The following is an 18,516-nucleotide window of genomic DNA, read 5'->3' on the forward strand; positions in this document are numbered from 1 at the left end:
TTTTTAAGTCACTACTTAATTTTTAAACTTAATCGACTAAATACAATAGTGAAGTAACTTTTAGTAAGCTTTTACCCCGCACTGACTCAGGCGGCCATATTTCTTTCTTGTATGCGTTGGATCTCACCTAGTCAAGATGAGGTTAGTTTTGATAAATAATTTAATTTATTAGTGTAAAATGTTCTAATTTTTGCCTTAAAATGTTTACTTTTGTTCAATAAATGTATTTTACATATTTTTATTACTGTACATGTGTCTTTCTGCAAAATTTACATCTTATCGGTGAACTTCATAGCCATGTGGTCATGCTGGATTTTCGTTCGTTTTCAGTTCCCTCAAGCTGCAGAAGAGGCTTGCAGCCTCTGTTATGAGATGTGGTAAAAAGAAGGTGTGGCTTGATCCCAATGAGATCAATGAAATCGCCAATACCAACTCAAGTAAGTACACACACGTATTTTCAAAGCGCGGCGTGATCATGAGTGCATGTTGAAGTTTTTTTACAGATAGTAAACAAAGTGCAGTGAAAGGAAATAAATTGAAATGCATCATTATCGCCCTAAAACTGTGATAAAAGTAAACTAAACGTCGAGATTTAACATATTTTCTCAACATACTGAATTTATTTCATATTTTCATGCAATAATGTTCACACAATTTCGTCGAGGTGGCTGGAGATCTTGACCAGGATGTATGTCTGCTTAGGTCCACCTGTACTGTTTAGAACCAATAATTCATGAAAATATTCTATTTTGTCTCTTACTTTCAAGTTATTCACTTTGCACCCAACAACATAACCTTCAAATAACAGCTTGGCAACTTATCTTTATCTCACATCAAACTTTGTGTGACTTATAGAAACTTCAAAATGTTATATCTTCAAGTTCTTAATCACCTAAGGTTACCCACCAATGCATTTATCTCTAGTTAACTTTTACATCAAACTATCTTGAACTATTAACATAAAAAAAAACTCTATTCATCTTTCCAGGACAGAACATCCGTAAGATGATCAAGGATGGTCTCGTCATCAAGAAGCCCGTAGCAGTACACTCACGTGCTCGCGTCCGCAAGAACACAGAGGCCCGCAGAAAGGGACGTCACTGTGGCTTCGGTAAGAGAAGAGGTACTGCTAACGCCCGTATGCCACAGAAGGTGAGTTATTATGTTTATTAATGCTAATTTTTACTTGTTTTACACTAGTTTTAGAGTGTTTATTGCTATTTTTCATAGATTTCTTGTAATTGGCTATACAAAGGTTTGCATTATCACTTGTATAGAGTTGGAAGACTTATACAATGGAAAACTGTAATCTGCAGTATGTTTTTTAGTTTAAATACTCAGATCTAGATAATCATTATAGATATTCTATTGGATGGAAAGTTAGATAGTATTGTTGTTGACATTTTCATATTATTGTGCAATATTTTTGTTCTTTGTTTGTTATTGTTGCATAGTAATCTCTGAATTGGCTTGTTAGTCTCAATCTAAAATATTTTGTCAACCTACATTTTCCACAATGTTACAAAAATAATTGAATAATGCAAATGATTACCTACCAACTTGATATAACAATTTCTTTCTCTTCTCCAGGAACTCTGGGTACAAAGACAAAGGGTTCTCCGTAAACTGCTCCTTAAGTACAGAACAGCCAAGAAGATCGACAGGCATCTGTACCACGCCCTGTACATGAAGGCAAAGGGTAATGTGTTCAAGAACAAGCGTGTACTTATGGAGTACATCCACAGGAAGAAGGCTGAGAAGGCTAGGACTAAGATGCTTAGGTGAGAACTGTGAAAACTTACTTATATGATAATAATTCAGATTAGTTAGGTTAATACACCGCTTCAGCTAAACACCAGTCGTTAGTTCTTAAAATAATATTTTATTTGAATCATTTGCTTAGCACAGTATTTTCAGATACTATTTTCTTTAATTTAAAAGACAATTATTTGAATTTCATCATCTTCAAAAGTATTTAACATGCATTTTTCTCACATTAGAACTCCTATTAGCCATTTAAACATTACAATTAGGTATTATATTTAATAACTTTTGTATAATTCCAGTGACCAGGCCGAGGCCCGCCGTAACAAGGTCAAGGAGGCGCGCAAGCGACGTGAAGAGCGTATCGCCGCCAAGAAGGAGGAGCTGTTGCAGACGTTCGCGCGGGAGGACGAGGCCGCGGTCACAGCCAAGAAGTGATCGACACTTTGTAATTAATTCAAAAAAATATGATCCAATAAATTACTTTTTTTGGGTCCATTTGCGTCTTTTATTTTTGTCTCAATGAATTAACTAGGTTTTCAATGCAACGGTACTCATTTTATCTCTGAAGGGGTAGGTAGTGCTGCACACTATGGCACTATACAATGAAACCCAATTTTTACCATTTGTGTTATAAGTCCCAGAGGTGAGCCTACTGTCATATACTGGGCACAATTCCAGACTCCGTCCTATTACCGATTTTTTTTCGAAATACTGAAAAAGAATCCCGCGCAAGCTTTTACAGCAGTTGCCAAATCCTTTAAGAATATTGGGATAAAAGATACCAAATAACCACCGAAACACAAAATGGTTTTGTGCGGAATCGAACCTGCAACATGTTGCGCAGCAGTCATCAAATTGCACAATAGGTACCAAGAACCTAAATAATGATTACGTTTGTTGCTACTTATTGTGTTAACGCGCCTGTGTATGTGTACCAACTACCGGCACAGCAAAGTTTGCAAAGAGATTTTAATACCATTAAGATATTTTGAATCTTATTTCAATAAGTTTAAAAATTATTTTACTTTATTTTGATGACCACGATGCCGCGCCGCGTGCGATTGACATACCGCGATGGCATGACACTGGGGTCGAGGAATCATGCCATTGTAGGCAGTTGAAATAAGCGTTGAAACTTGTCGTAGGCATTTCGGTGGAGCGCAATTATGCACCCACAATTGTCATTTCGTCAAATCAGCAGTTGAAATAAGTCTTTCTTCATCTTCAGCTAGAATTGCTATTATTAATAGTTAATCCGACATGCGACACAATCCTTTGCCAGAGTGGCTGGGCTTTCAGCAGGTTGCCACGGCATGCCACGGGACGCCGCAGCACGCCGCGCTTGCTGTGCCATGCTCTGCCACGCTATCAGTGAGTGCCCTTACTGACCCTACGAGCATATTGATTTGCATAGGATTGACGGGAAATGAACACATATTATTCAATGTAAATGTCATTACAATCTTGATACGATACGATGAAGTGTACCTACCTATAAAATATTTTCATGTAAGTAAGGATGTAGTATCTAAAATACATATAACACAAACTCTGTTTGATTTTTCTAATCAAGTCTATTAGAAGTTCGTAATAAACCACACATACATTAAGGCAGCTAACTTCACTCTAGCTACTCTAGCACTGTACAATACATGAAAATCAAACTGCCCCACAATAGAACAGAGATGTGCTAAAAAAAAAAAATTGTAACAAAATTAATTCACCTGACCTATGCTAACGATTGGATTTGGAGTGTTTGAATAACCGGTTATACAAGAAAAAAAAAACAGTAAAACAAAAAATGTACATATGATAAAAACTATGCCGTATTAGTCCGTGTTAAAAACTACCTAACAGTTCTGCATAATTTGCATCTGATGCAATTTGCATCTCATAGGAATTCATGATACGATACGGTACCTAAAAAACGTGTTTTTCTTTTTTGAATGGCAACCGAGTCACCTATTCAGTGTTGTCGACTATACTGCCAGTGTGTCGAGTGGTCACGGCAGATTAATAAACTGCCAAACTTTAACTTTCTAATAGTTGTTAGTAAACTGAAAAGAACAAAACATTTAGCTTAAAATTATCTGAAGAAATAAATGTTTATACATTACATAAACAGTATTAATATAAAAGCTACTTCGGCACTTAATAATAAATAATTAATGCTGAGTTTTATAATCCCAAGTACTTACCATACTTAGACCTTGGGACACCGGTAATTTTTTTAGATACAAGTCTTCAGTAATATGTACCTACTGTTTTTCTGCAGCTCTATAACTAATAAGCTTATCTACGTTAATTGTTTGGCGACTTTGGCGCGCTCGTTTGTCCCCAGTCGCCACACATCGAGCAGTCAGAGTACAGTCAGTCAGTGAAATATACGCTTTAAAGTAGAACGTGTCATTGCTACTAATAAAAATGGGTATCGGTGAAGTAAATAAGGATTTAATAAAAGAGAGGGCGAAGTGCACTTTTAATGTGACAGAGTTGACGTATTTTTTGGATGGCGGGAAAGAAAAGACTTTTGAGAGGAAGGAAAGAGGTAAATGACCCTTTACTACTTGTAAATTAGGATACGGTACTGTACTGTACTGTGTTGTTTGTTATGTTTGGTATTGATAAATACTTCTGTGGAGATAAATCTTTGAATCTGTTTAGACTTTAAGTACCTATATTGCCCGTAGAAATGTGTGCTTTTTGAGATGGCGCTATAAATTACTTTTTTTAAATAAAACGTTGCGCTTTACGACGATTGGTCTCCTATGTCGTGGGTACGTTTACGAACATAAACGTTCATATACAAACTAGTTGCTCAGTGCGAAAATCGAATCCGCTATACGTTGCACGGCAGCCGGTTGCCCAGCTACCGGGCCAACCATAAATTTTTAAATGTCTACGGCGCCAATCGTGAGCCAGCCGCTTTGTAAATTATTCTTTGGGTGCAAATCTACCTAGTAAATGAGTATTTACATATCCAAGTAGATAGGTAGGTACGTCTATGACTTATTAAATGCATTGAAAATTGCACCGATTAAGTTTAATCACGACAAGACAATAGTCAACATCTACCTAATCATAGCTATAGACTCCACTGATTCCTATAACCCGGAGCTGCGTACTGCCTAGCGGGTTATCGGGGCTCCGGCTTGAAGAACAGGAGTAGGTTTAGGCTTGAAGAACAGGGTGGTTTTTAGACGATAAGAGTATGACACTGCCTCTCGCCTCACCCAAAGCGGGAAAAGACATAGGTACGATTCGCCTATTAGGCGAAGGAAAAATTATGAGGAAACTTGGACTTTTCTTCTCTAATATTATCTTCTGATTTATTTCGTTGCGGGATCCAAGACAATTAGTATGTCCCCAAGACGCGAAACAGGCAAAAACACTGACAATGATTAGCTGAAACGTGTCCTTTATCTATTATTTACATTTAAATTTGTTATTTATTATAATACCAGTTATGTAAAAACTTAAATGTTGAAATAATATAAGTAGGTATCTATTATAACATAAATAAAAGAAACTCCCTCTCAAATACTCTTAGCGAAAAGTTCAAACATAAATCTTTATGTGTCAAACATAAAACTTCTAAAAGCGTTAATGTTTAGCTCAAAATATAACTGACGGTTATTAGAAACGTCAAACTAGTGAATGGTCGAATAGTAGATGCTTAAAATGGTTAAAAAATATAAGTAACTAAAATACCTACTTAAAAAATAATATATCAGCACATGTGGACACATGACAGACCTAATTTGTACCTAATAGGGATCCTAATCCCAGAATGCATTATATACATATAAATACTGCTATACCTACACATATTTTCTAGGTATAGGTTTTATTACTTACTCATTTCATACTTAATTGTATTAAAACAATGATTCGATGATTCACAATAGCCATGAACCTGTTACTTAGGTATATATGTTCCCGTTTTAAACCTTGTCTATTAATTAAGTATCTAAGTACCTAATATCTACACATTAAATGACGTTATTTATTTATGCGATTCGAAATGAAAGTAAATAACTTATTCTGTGTGTTTACAGTCACGGATCAATTGTCAAAGATCGCTTGGGGTCAAACAATGACTCGAAACGTTAGCTTCCATAAATACATATCTTCAAATTGAAGAAACGGAGACTAAATGAGTTAAAACTAGTAAACCACCTAGAAGATGCTTGTTAGCCGTCTGGCAGCATCTTTTACATTTTTGGTGAACTAACTGCGATGCCCAAGTCGCCTGCTTCTGTTAGCTTGGAAATGCTAAATTATGGCCAACCTCCTCTTAAAAAAGAAGCCTTTATCGACTTTGACCATGCGAAAAGAAAATTTTTGGGTCTAAAAATGAAACAAGAAAAAACGGTAACAATACATAACAAGATTTATTAATCAAAAATCAGAATACAGAAGAAATAATTTGCAGCATTCAAGCTAGATCATTCTATATACTATAACATAAGTCCAGTGCATTTGCTCCGTATCAGCGATAATACTATAGGTTTATAACGTCTGAAGTCGTAGGCCAAGTACCAATATATGAAATCTAACATATATAAACATATTCTATAGAAATTGCAAGGCTTCATTATAAACTCGAACAAAAAATACAAAGATACATTAGACAAGTCCATTACAACAATGCGGTATCGTCGATAAAAGATTCTTCATTCGTCTCTGGTCTTCAAGGTTTTTGTTGGCAGATGATAAAGCGTTCAGCTTCGTTCTGGATTAACTTGAAGATCGTAGCGACTGCTTCTTCGTTCTTGCATGGCATTGGGGCAACGCTGCCTCGTTTGCCACCCCAGCTGGATGTGAAGGTCAGCTGGGCTTCGGCGTACAGGCAGACGCAAGCCATGAAGACTATGAGGAAGAAGATCTTGTTCATCTTCAAGTGTTTGGTAGTAGCTGGTGACTGAAGGAAGATTGGTGAATGTGTGATGTTGATGCTAGAGTACACTCCCTTTTTATACTCGATCTGAATCTTTACAGGGAGATAGAATCCTTAGGAATGTTTAATTTGTGTCAGCAAGTGACGATGCATGATTAATTGGCAAATCTCATCTTGTTACTGACGATATTACAACTTGATTAATTGAAGACCAACAATGCCTCTTTGATTTCATTTGCAGAAAGGGCGCTGTTGTCTAAACGAGAGGAGTTGTTCGGTGGGACACCAGACGAGTATCTAAGTCATAAGGAGAAATACGAGAACTCAATGCGGAAAGCTGTCATCTTGTTCAGCTTGCTTCGGAAAATACAAGAGGCAAATAATACGGACCTTACTAATTACAGGTATAAAATGAGTAGAGTTCTATTGAATATTCCTTTTTGATCTTTTCTTTAACTCAACATTACCTATTTGAGTGATCCGGGGCTACGGACTACCTAGCGGGTTTACCGGGGCTCCGGCTCGAAAAGCAGGAGTAGGAACGGGGTGGTTTTTAGTCAGTAAGAGACCGACACTCCCTCTCGCCTCGTCAAAGGAGAAGAGAGGAGAAGAGAAGTCATTTGATGATTTTCCCCCTCAAAAAAACCCTATTTGAGTGATGAATTTCATGATAAATAGATATTCATCTATGCTGAATTTCCTTTTCAGAAACCTCTTAAGTGGTGTGCTAAGTGCTTCTATATCTCAAGATGGATCACCCTTTGGTTTGCATTACATAATGTTCATGCCAGTGTTCATGAGTCAGGCAGATGAGGAGCAGCAAAAGAAATGGCTACATCGGGCTCTAAACTGCTCAATTATTGGGAGTTACGCTCAGGTAAGAAAGTTGTAAGAGAGTTGTAAAAACAAGAATACAAGGACAAGAGAATTAACGTTTAGAATTAACGTTTGCAATACGAGCAAATTATTCTCTTCTTATAAACAAAAGACTGACTAGACTATACCGACATGCAACTATGGTACTTATAAAGAAAAGAAATAGGTGGTACATAAAATTTTACTTAGCCACGTGTTTTCTCCTTATCTGGGGGCACGGTAGTGCCCCCGCCAAGACGAGCCAAGCGAAGCGCAAGCGCAAGGGCACTACCTACCTTTTCTCGAAGCGCTTCGTCGTATTTTTGAACCTTCATAACTTGAGTTTGGGTTATACCAGATAAACAAAATTTTTAGGATATAATGTCAGTGGTAGACTTAATAAACCTCTAAAGTTTCAATTGCATAGCTCTTATACTTTAGATTTTATTGATATCTAAAATACCCCGATTTCGTCACTCACTCACTCACTCACTCACTCACTGATGATCAACAAAATTCTTAAGGTACTTCCTGAAGTCCTAGAAAACTGAAATTTGGTATGTAAGCTAGTATTAGTACCCAAACAACAAAAAAATCCTAAAACTTGGAACTTTTACCCCCCAACCCCTTAAACTAGGGGGTGAAAGTTTGTTCGAGACTTCCGCAACTTTTGACGCTAGAGGTCTGAATGCGGCCGCGGAGGGGTAAAAATCTGAAATAGGGAAACTTAATTCCCTATTTCCTGCTTTGACGCTAGAGGTCTGAATGCGGCCGCGGAGGGTAAAAATCTGAAATAGGGAAACTTAATTCCCTATTTCCTGCTTGAGATCTGAAAATTATACACAAGTACATAGAACACAAACTTTTCATCAAATCAAAACATTATCCTACCCATAAGTACTTAGATATGAATAATATTATTACTACACTTCACTTCGGTAAGTGTTTATTAATCAACCTATACTTTTGAACATAAGCATCGTAAGTATAGTATGCGCCAACGCCCGCCGCCTGCCCCCTCGTCCCCGCGCAGTAGCTAAAAATAATCGGCCCGTCAGCGAGCGCGGCACCCGAACGCGGGCAGACGCGCGAGGGCAGAAGTCGTTGACGGTTGTCTCGTTGAATGAAAAATTTTCGGAATATTTCGGTGATTTAAAAGTTTGCTATCGCGGAGAAAAAAACCATACCCCAAAAAAAGAAAGAAAAAATGAGCGACAAAAAAATACTTGTATTTGTCGCTCATTTTATCTTTCTATCATAAGCAACCTACAAAAAGAAATGAAATCCCACAAAAACATTTCATGTTAAATGTTGCCAAGACGAGACCATATAGCTCGCACTGTCAAAAAGTAATCAGATCCCGTGTAGAGCCAAGTTTCTAACCCTACATGCCCAGACCTAGGCGTGCAAACCTTGGACGTAACTGGCGAGTCGGCCGCACGGAAAGAGTTTAGAAGATTGAATAGATTTTTAAGCTCAAGCCCATATGACGAATAGCAAAAAGTCCGTGCGGCCGACTCGCCAGTTACGTCCAAGGTTTGCACGCCTAGGTCTGGGCATGTAGGGTTAGAAACTTGGCTCTACACGGGATCTGATTACTTTTTGACAGTGCGAGCTATATGGTCTCGTCTTGGCAACATTTAACATGAAATGTTTTTGTGGGTCATTGATTTGTATATTTTTTTAGACGGAACTTGGCCATGGAACTTTCATTCGTGGTCTGGAGACGACCGCCACATACGACCCGTCGACTCAGGAGTTTGTGTTACACAGTCCGACACTCACCTCGTACAAGTGGTGGCCTGGTGGACGTAAGTAAATTCCTTGTTTAGCAGCCAGAATGTTTAGGACCCCTAATTGCTAGAGTTCTTTATCAACAAACATGACTAAGGAAATTGATGCATTGGCAATCTTCAATTGGTGCAGGTGCTTCAAGTAGGAATAAGTATCATGAAGTGAGGTTCTCAAGTAGAATTTTGGGATAGATCGGTAAAACTATCAATTTTAGTTTGCTCTTGTAGTAAAATTTAAGTAACACTCACCGCCTTACTCAGAGTCATTTAATGGTTACATAGCCCAGTCCTTAACAATCGTTTTCGATTCAAAATCGTCAAAAAAGTGATCATAACATGTCTCTGAGAACGGCAGTAAGGCTTTTTTCATGTCCAATAGGACGTGCATTCACAGTCTACTTTGAAACATAAGAGTATCTACAAATCAATCCCATGTTCCACTTTCATCCACAGTGGGGAACACAGTAAACTACTGCATAGTGATAGCCCAGCTGTATTCCAAGGGAGAGTGTCATGGCGTCCACTCCTTCATCGTCCAAGTCCGAGACGAAGACACTCACATGCCACTACCAGGGATCAAGGTCGGAGAGATCGGAGTCAAGATGGGGCTGAACGCAGTCAACAACGGCTTCATAGGCTTCGATAACGTCAGGATACCAAGGACCAATATGCTGATGAAACACGCGAAAATATTGGAGGTAAGAATAAGAATAAGAATAAATTTATTAATGAACTTCACAATCATCATGGTCTTATACTATATCACAATAATTTGTTTAATTTTGGTGTTGTCATCAAGTGTATCGGTAGCGCCCAAACTAGGATAGTATCTTGGGGACCTGAACATATCTTGCTCTTTTTTTTTTTTTTTTTTTCAGGGGGAAAATCATCCAATGACTTCTCTCGCCAGGGCAAAGCGAGAGGGAGTGTCAGACTCTTACTGACTAAAAACCACCCCGTTCCTACTCCTGCTTGTCGAGCCGGAGCCCCGGTAAACCCGCTAGGTAGTCCGCAGCTCCGGATTAAGCATCAGCCCTACTGGGCCCCATCTGTGGTGGTCTGATGGCTCTTTGAGGCGCGCGCGGAACGCAACGCGCCGCACGCACGGGTCTGGTTCTGGTCGGGCGGCGAGCTACCCTTGCTCGCCGTCCGCAGACCCGCACTTACGGTGGCCGGAGATCGTCACGCGATCCCCGACGCCCGGAGTGTCTTTCGCGTCGGCTAGGGCGTGAGGAAGTTCGTTCCCTCACGCGTCCCGCCTCCTCCTTAGCTAGCATAACTGCTTCGCAGAAGGAGGAGACGGCATCCCAGTCCCCCTCGCTCCGCACCATGGTCTGAACCAAAGCCGGACGCGAGAGGTCGCCGTCGCCGATCACTTCCCTGAGGGCACGGCGGTGCTCAGCCCACGCAGGGCAGACCGCAACCGTGTGTTCCACCGTGTCCTCCGGGCGGTCTTCGCAGTGATGACACCCGGGCGTTTCCTCCCGCCCAATCAAAAACAGGAACCTACCGAAACTCCCATGTCCGGTAAGCACCTGCGTCAGGCGGTAGGTGAGGACGCCATGGCGCCTCTCTAGCCACTCCTCAAAGAGGGGACTTACCGCTGCAATGACAGCGAGCCCAGCCCTCGGTTGCGACAGTCGTTGCTGCCAATCCGCCATGAGATCGCGCCGGAGCTCGTCCCGCCACGCACTAATCTGGCGCGGCAGCGGAGTTTCGCCCCGGCGACGCGCGTCGGCGCGCAGACTAAAGACGCGCGCGAGCACTTTCGCCTCCAAATCCCACGGCGGTAATCCGGCAAGGAGGTTCGCCGCCTCCCCGGAGATCGTGCGATATCCACGGATCACTCGGATGGCCATGACCCTCTGGGACGTGAGCAGCGTCCGAGTTGGCCGCCGCATCAGGTTCGGCGCCCACACAGGGGCGCCGTAGAGGGCCATGGACCGCACGACCCCCGTATACAACCTCCGGCCGCATACAACCACCTCCGGCAACATATCTTGCTCTGGTGTTACATTTGACTCCTAAAATTCTGATTCTAGTTCCCGTACCTAATAATTTTGGAATTGATTCATGGATGAGGTACATAATTATTTCGACGTATTTTACAAACTGTTAACTGATAGAAATACCTAATCAAGTTTTTTTAAGGAGTTATTCAAAATAGGTGTACATAAATGTTTGTAAAGTCGCACCCAAATTGGTTAAGTTGTTTTTGAGATCATACAGAGATAAATTGTGTTTATATTATTAACTGTACTCTGTTAATAATTTACTCAGGCAATGGTACTCCATTGCCTATGTGTATTGTTGTACCAATGAATATGTTTGGTAGACGCCAAACCCATCCACAGCAACGTAGCATAGCACATCTATAGTGGAAAAGTACTCTAATTGTATTAAAATCGCAAACCGTGACCAATTATTATTGGGAATATGCGGATTATAAAATAATTATAAGTGGTGTTATTTTTTATTTATTTAAAGAATTAATTTGGCATGTACATAGCCTATAAAGTTTTTTATTCAAGTAGATAAAGTAAAAAACTTTATTAATTAGTTATTTACAAAACTAGTCGCATTCGCATGGCCACTTCTTTTTTGTTTCTCATAATTTTGATTTTTACCTTTTTTACGGCAGACATACCTATATTATACTACTTACCTATAGTCGCTAGTTTTTCAAAATTTTGGTTAATAAGTATGTAATTTTGAATGCTATTATACATCACTAGCTATTTCCGCGAGGTTTTACTCGCTCTGCTTGGCTCCTATTGGTCATAGCGTGATGTTTTATAGCCTTCCTTGATAAATGCACTATCCAACACAAAAATAATAATTCAAATCGGACCAGCAGTTCCGGAGATTAGCGCGTTCAAACAAACAAACTCTTCAGCTTTATAATATTAGTATATTAGTATTAGTATTAGTATAGACTAAGAGAATAAAGAGGTAAAACGACATCTTCCTTCATCTTTTCGATCTTCCTTGATAGCCTTGATAGCAGACTTGTAAAATTATTAAAATTTTCAAAAAATTTCAGGATGGAACCTACGTGAAATCTAAGAACAGCAAGTTGATATACGGAGCCATGGTGTTCGTGAGGGTTGTGATAGTGTTCGATTCTGTCAACTATCTGGCGAAGGCCATCACTGTCGCTACTCGGTACTCTGCTGTTAGAAGACAGTCGCAACTCAAGGAGGGGTAACGATTACACGCCTTTTATTGTTTTTAGTGTGGGGCAATGGGCAAAGGAGCAGACGAATCACCTGATGGTAAGTAAACAGAGTCATTCCAATTCAAAAACTACGTATTTAAGTTATGACAACGAGCTGAAATAGGCTTTAAAAAATCCTTCGGTAACCTCATCCACACAACAAACAGAGTAAGTAGTCAACTCGGACCACATGCCTACGGCCCATTTGGGACGAGTTGGGGAAATTAAAAATAAATTAAATTTTTAGTGGTCAACTCGTCCCACTTTTTTTTTATACATATGTATAAACTTTCCTCTTGAATTACTATGGATCTTTAAACTTTATCAATGTTTGGTACAGTTAGCAACACAAGATTAAAAATATATTTTTATTGTTTTGTTTCTTTACTTTCGTTTTATTTATAGATTATTTCATATTACAACATCCTTACGAAGTAAGAACCTCTTTTTTTAGTGTCGGTTAAATAATTTATTAGCTCAATTTATTTTAGCAATCACACAAATTCATGTGTTATCCAAAATTACTAAGAATAGTAAACATGTGTGGCTTAAACAATGGTCATGGCGGTCACTTATGAAGTAAATGATAACATAGATAGAATGAAGTTCCTAGAAAATCTTTTGTTTTCAACAAAGTAATAGAACTTTATTATTTACACACTAACCCTTTTGCTACTGACTGTACCTTATCTCATTGAGGTAGTGACGTGGGACGAGTTGACCACTAAAAATATTATTTTATTTTATTTTCCCCAACTCGTCCCAAATGGGCCGTAGGCATTTGGTCCGAGTTGACTACTTACTCAACAAACACAACGCAAGCGTTGTTTTATGTCCGTTTTCTGTGAGGCCGTGGTATCACTCCGGTTGAGCCGGCCCATTCGTGCCGAAGTATAGCTCTCCATAGCATAACACTTAAAGCATGGCTCTCCCACACTTAGCATGGCTCTCTCACACTTAAACGATGATCCAAACCAAATCAGCTATCCACTTTATCTTCTCGCATCTTAGCTGTTCAATCTCCAATTAATTTAATCACTTATCAACACATACTATTCAGGGAACCGGAGCGACAGATCCTAGACTACGTGACGCAACAGGACAAGATACTAACCGCGATAGCTGGCTGCTTTGCCATGAAGATGAACGCCAGGATGCTGTGGGACACCTTCAATGTCATCAACGATCAGCTTCACCAGGGGAACATGGAGAGACTTGGAGAGGTAAGCTGTGGAATGGTGGACACAGCTTGTTTAACCAATTAGGGAGTAATGAATGATTTCCTTGTTTATCTTGGTACACGTCTTTAGATCACCAACCAAGTGTGAATAGGCAAAAGCCCGAGTGAATAGGTTGCTTAGGGGCAGACGTGCTCCATCGTAGGCCGCATTATCACTTACCATCAGGCGAGATAGCGGCCAAACGTCGACCCATCAAACATAAAAAAAACTAAGGTATCGGAAACTAAGCTTGGATACAATGTATAGTAATTTATTAAAAAGAAGTTAAACTAATTATTTTTGAGCTGTTCTATAGCATTCAAAATAAGGAATTTTCAACAAGCAAAGACTTTGGAGCTTATCCTTGAATTCACCTTAAACCTTCTTTGATTTCTTATTTTATTTGCAAAATTGTATCTATTTTATTTCCAGTTGCATGCCCTCGCGTGTTGCCTCAAAGCTATCAGTACGACAGACTCCTCGATGTTCACGGAGCGGTGTCGCCTGGCGTGCGGAGGGCACGGCTACATGGTGTCCTCCAACCTGCCTCCGACATACGCCCTCACCACCGCTTCCTGCACCTATGAGGGAGATAACACTGTTCTGTTACTGCAGACTGCCAGGTTTGTGAGCTTTGTAGTTTAAAAGTTATTTGACAGATTCTATGCACCTTTATGTTGACCGATCTTAAGCATATTAAAAAGGGATACATTAATTGCCATACTCAGAGTCATTTAATGGTTACTTAACCCAGTCTGTGACCCAGTCCTTAGCAATTGTTTACAATACAAAATCGTTACTAAGGAATAGTTTAAGTAATCATTAAATGTCTCTGAGTGTGATACTAAGATATGATTGGGTAGCAGACAAAAAAATTGAAAAATTACTTTACTTTGCTCTCAGTATACAATCTATACTATAACATAGGTACCTATTACAAAACCTAGTTACTGTTCATGTATAATAGTTACTTCAACAAGTCCGGGTGATGTCCACAGGTTCCTATTAAAGACATGGCGTCAGATTGACTCTGGTCCACTGACTCCTACAGTGCAATACTTGAAGACTGTCTCCGCTCCAGGGTTCTCATATAAATGGGAGAATTCTGTCGAAGGCATCATTAGAGGATTCCAAATAGTCTCTATGAGGTGAGTTCACAAAACTACGTCAATATCTACTTTATGATATTTTCTGTTTTAATTATTATGTTATCGGCTTACTCACGTAACTGTTTAACGAGGAACTCGACTAGTTTCAAGCTATGCTAGAGGCTCATATTTATGAGCAGCATTCCGCGACATACGACGCGGCGATTGTCGCGCTGCTACTGTAATTAACTAATTTAGTATTTCTCACGAAAGTTATAATAAAATTATTTTCTGTTTTCTATATTTTGGTTTGGTTTGGTTACAGGAAAATATCTTCGTGTTTGGATTTAATGACATCAAAAGTCATGTCCGGGATGTCGCAAGCGGATGCGTGGAATACAATCTCTATACAATTAGTTTCAGCTGGAGAGGTAACTGCATTCATCTAGATTTATATTAACTAGTGGTCGAAATTCGAGCATATACGATTCAATTTACAATACCACTTAACATACGATCAAGGATAATTTTTATTTAACGAATTGCTATTAGTTTTGTAAAATACTAATTAATATAGGTATTCCGGCGCATCATGAACAGGAAAACTCTATTCATATGAGACGTGAGAATATCATCGCAATGTCTGTCGATTTTGACGTTTTGTCAAATACGATCAGATACTATGCATGGTAGTGTGTGTAATGTTTTATTTATTGATTTAATGTACTTTATAACTTATAATGCTTATAAATTATAAGCATTATTTTTTTTAAATATTAGCGTTCTGCACTTCTCCTACACATAAACTATAAGTGTACCAAATTTTATGCTCCTACGTCCGCGCAATTTTCGTACAAAGGTGTCCTAAGTTTTTGCATAACTGTCTGAAGGCCTGTACGAGGCTGTACGATTTGAAAAATAAAATTTGAATTGGAATTACTTTGCCAGCGAACGCTAGCTTGGATATCTCCACACAGCATTAAGATGCATTAGGGTTAGGATTTAGGAAACTGCTTACTACATACGACTGTCTTCACAGGCACCTTTCAGGCAATAATAATATGCATCACGTATTTGTATTTAACCGGTTTTCTTATATTTTCCAGTCACATTGCCGCGCGATAGTGATCTCCACGTTCCACGAGGACATGTCGAAAGCAATGAAGAGTATGTCGGCGCCACTGGCGGAGGTGATGGGGCAGCTGGTGGAACTGTACGCGGTCTACTGGGCGCTGGAGAGGCTCGGCGATCTTTTAGAGGTCAGTGACCGTTCTGGATTCTGTGATAGAATGTACTTACTAACAATGTAGTGTGATTGCATGATAGAATATACCTACAATTTAGTGTTCGACAATGAGTTTTAAGTGTGGGAGAGCCATGTTTCGATACGAACGGGCCGGCTCCCCAGGAGTGATACAGAAAAGGCCTCACGGAAAACCAATGTGAAACAACGATTGCGTTGTGTTTCGTTGTGTGAGTGAGGTTACCGGAGGGCTCTTTTTTATCTTTCCAATTCCTTAACAACCCTTAAATTCCTAGCTCCCAAAAGGCCGGCAACGTGTTTGTAACGTCCGAAATACCCGGAATACCACATTCCGAGTATTCATGTGTGGTGACGATAGCTTACCATCAGTTGATCCGTTTGAAAAATTAATTTGGGCTTAAGTTGGTTTAAAGTTTAGAAATCAATTTCTACGTAATACATACAAAATTAATTATACCTATAAAAAGCCTACTGCTTAGGTTCCATCAAAACAGGTGTATTTACTTTCAGTATACGTCAATTTCGGGTGCTGATGTGGTGAAACTGAGGTCTCGGTACGAAGAGCTGCTGAGGAAAATTCGACCTAATGCCGTTGGACTTGTGGACGCTTTTGATATAATTGATGAGGTAAGTTTTCCAAACCGCAGCTTTAAAAAAATATGTTCTATATTTCGTGTAAAATTACTCCGAAACTACTGGCCCGATTTGAATAATTATTTTTGTGTTGGATGGTCCATTTATTGAGGAAGCATATAGGATATACAACATCACGCTACGATTCGAAAACACAAGCTGAGCAGAGCGGGTGAAACCACGCCGGAGTCGTTGACAACGGAATAATAGTCTTTTATTAGTTAGTACTTGTTTTAAGTGTCATTAACCGACTTCATAACATTTTCCAGTTACTTCAATCTTCTCTGGGTGCGTACGACGGTCGCGTGTACGAGCGACTGATGGAGGAAGCGCTGAAGAGTCCTCTGAACGCGGAGCCAGTCAACCAGAGCTTCCACAAGTACCTCAAGCCGTTCATGCAGGGGAAACTGTGATAGAACATATAAAAACCTTCTGATAGTAATTCACTGCCGTACTCAGAGACATTTAATGATTACTTAAATTAAATTCCTATTGTTGAGTAAAGATTTTGTTTTTAAAACAAGTGCTAAGGTTTGGGTTAAGTAATCATTAAAATATCTCCGATGACGGCAGTTAGAGTAGAGTAGATAATGTTTTATTTAACTGTTTATTTTTGAAGTGTTTTTAAAGTTATCTGTGATGGGGATGTCAAGCAAAATGTGTATATGATGAATATATTTTTTGATTTTTTTCGTGGTATTTTTATTGGTATTTCTTCCTCCCTACATAATACAATAATGTTTCATTGAGAGCATCAATCATAGCTTTTACATACCTTCGAAGAAAATTGTAACATTTGTTGCTCTATTATAAGTAAGTACAGTTATGCATCATTTAAATACAATAGAAAAAATGCCGGTCAAGAACGAGTTTGACACCACATAGTTGGTTCCGTAATACAGTACAATTTTCTAAATACAGTCGGGAAACCGATGACAGCTGTGGTAGTCGTGTTTTGGTGTGTCGAGATTACTTGAGATATGGCGGTAAAGCGCCCTCTAGGATGGTGGAGTGATGTTATCTGCTGTAAAGCCGGCAGTATTGCAGTGGTTGGCTGCGTAGAGCTGATGATGGCCATGACTTAGTGGATTAGAGAGGTCTAAAGTATGTTTTTTTTGTCACTCGACTGACTACTTTCTTTTATTATAAGGGGCTTTATTCATAGAATTAGCCAGCCCCGTACCGAAGTATGTTTCATAATAGACAGGGTTGATGATGATGATCTTTGAGTTTTGATGAGCCTAAGACATATTCTGTACCCTTAGTATGAGTTTGTCTCACGTTTAAAGTAATCGTAACGAAAGCGCGTTCAGCGTTCTAATTTTTTGGTTTATTTGTGCCGGCCAATCAGCGCACCGAACGCGCTCTTTTATTCGTTAAACATAAAACAAACTCATACTAAGGGTACCGTTGTGATATATTGTATGACAACATGTTTTATTCTAATATGGTTTCCAATTTGTCTATTTTCGAGGTTTGGATCCCTAAAAGTAGCACATGTAAATTACAATGTGTTGAACTTGGTGTCACTCGACTGGCTACTTATACGTCTACAATAGTCGAAACATTAGGTACAGGTAATATGCAATGAAAAAACTTTAATTAATTAGTGTGTTTTAATTAACCTTTTGTTCATAGCTTTACCGTCTCCGATTATTGATCATCCAAAATAGCATTAGTTAAACACTAAAAACATTCGTTACATTGTATTGTATTGTACGTGATGCCGCTATGCTATACAATACTACTATTCGCCATTTGTGTTATAAGTGTTTTTTC

The 18,516-nt window shown here is 39.2% G+C and overlaps 2 protein-coding genes across 2 annotated transcripts; both read left to right on the forward strand.

Annotated features, from left to right (window-relative positions):
* Positions 1-23: 23 nt before the first annotated feature.
* LOC118277782 (60S ribosomal protein L19) lies at positions 24-2,262 on the forward strand. The gene is made up of 5 exons (XM_035596699.2): positions 24-141; positions 331-437; positions 989-1,152; positions 1,591-1,781; positions 2,067-2,262. Exons 1-5 carry the CDS (start codon positions 137-139, stop codon positions 2,200-2,202), a joined length of 603 nt encoding a protein of 200 aa, XP_035452592.1. The 5' UTR covers positions 24-136; the 3' UTR covers positions 2,203-2,262.
* Positions 2,263-4,073: 1,811 nt separating this feature from the next.
* Positions 4,074-17,428, forward strand: LOC118270754 (probable peroxisomal acyl-coenzyme A oxidase 1). The gene is made up of 13 exons (XM_050699165.1): positions 4,074-4,315; positions 6,909-7,071; positions 7,376-7,544; positions 9,210-9,333; positions 9,769-10,013; positions 12,359-12,519; positions 13,593-13,755; positions 14,185-14,375; positions 14,751-14,900; positions 15,166-15,271; positions 15,947-16,099; positions 16,615-16,731; positions 17,007-17,428. Exons 1-13 carry the CDS (start codon positions 4,192-4,194, stop codon positions 17,148-17,150), a joined length of 2,010 nt encoding a protein of 669 aa, XP_050555122.1. The 5' UTR covers positions 4,074-4,191; the 3' UTR covers positions 17,151-17,428.
* Positions 17,429-18,516: the final 1,088 nt, after the last annotated feature.

Source organism: Spodoptera frugiperda, chromosome 15 (genome assembly GCF_023101765.2).
Source record: "Spodoptera frugiperda isolate SF20-4 chromosome 15, AGI-APGP_CSIRO_Sfru_2.0, whole genome shotgun sequence".
NCBI classification, from domain to species: domain Eukaryota; kingdom Metazoa; phylum Arthropoda; class Insecta; order Lepidoptera; family Noctuidae; genus Spodoptera; species Spodoptera frugiperda.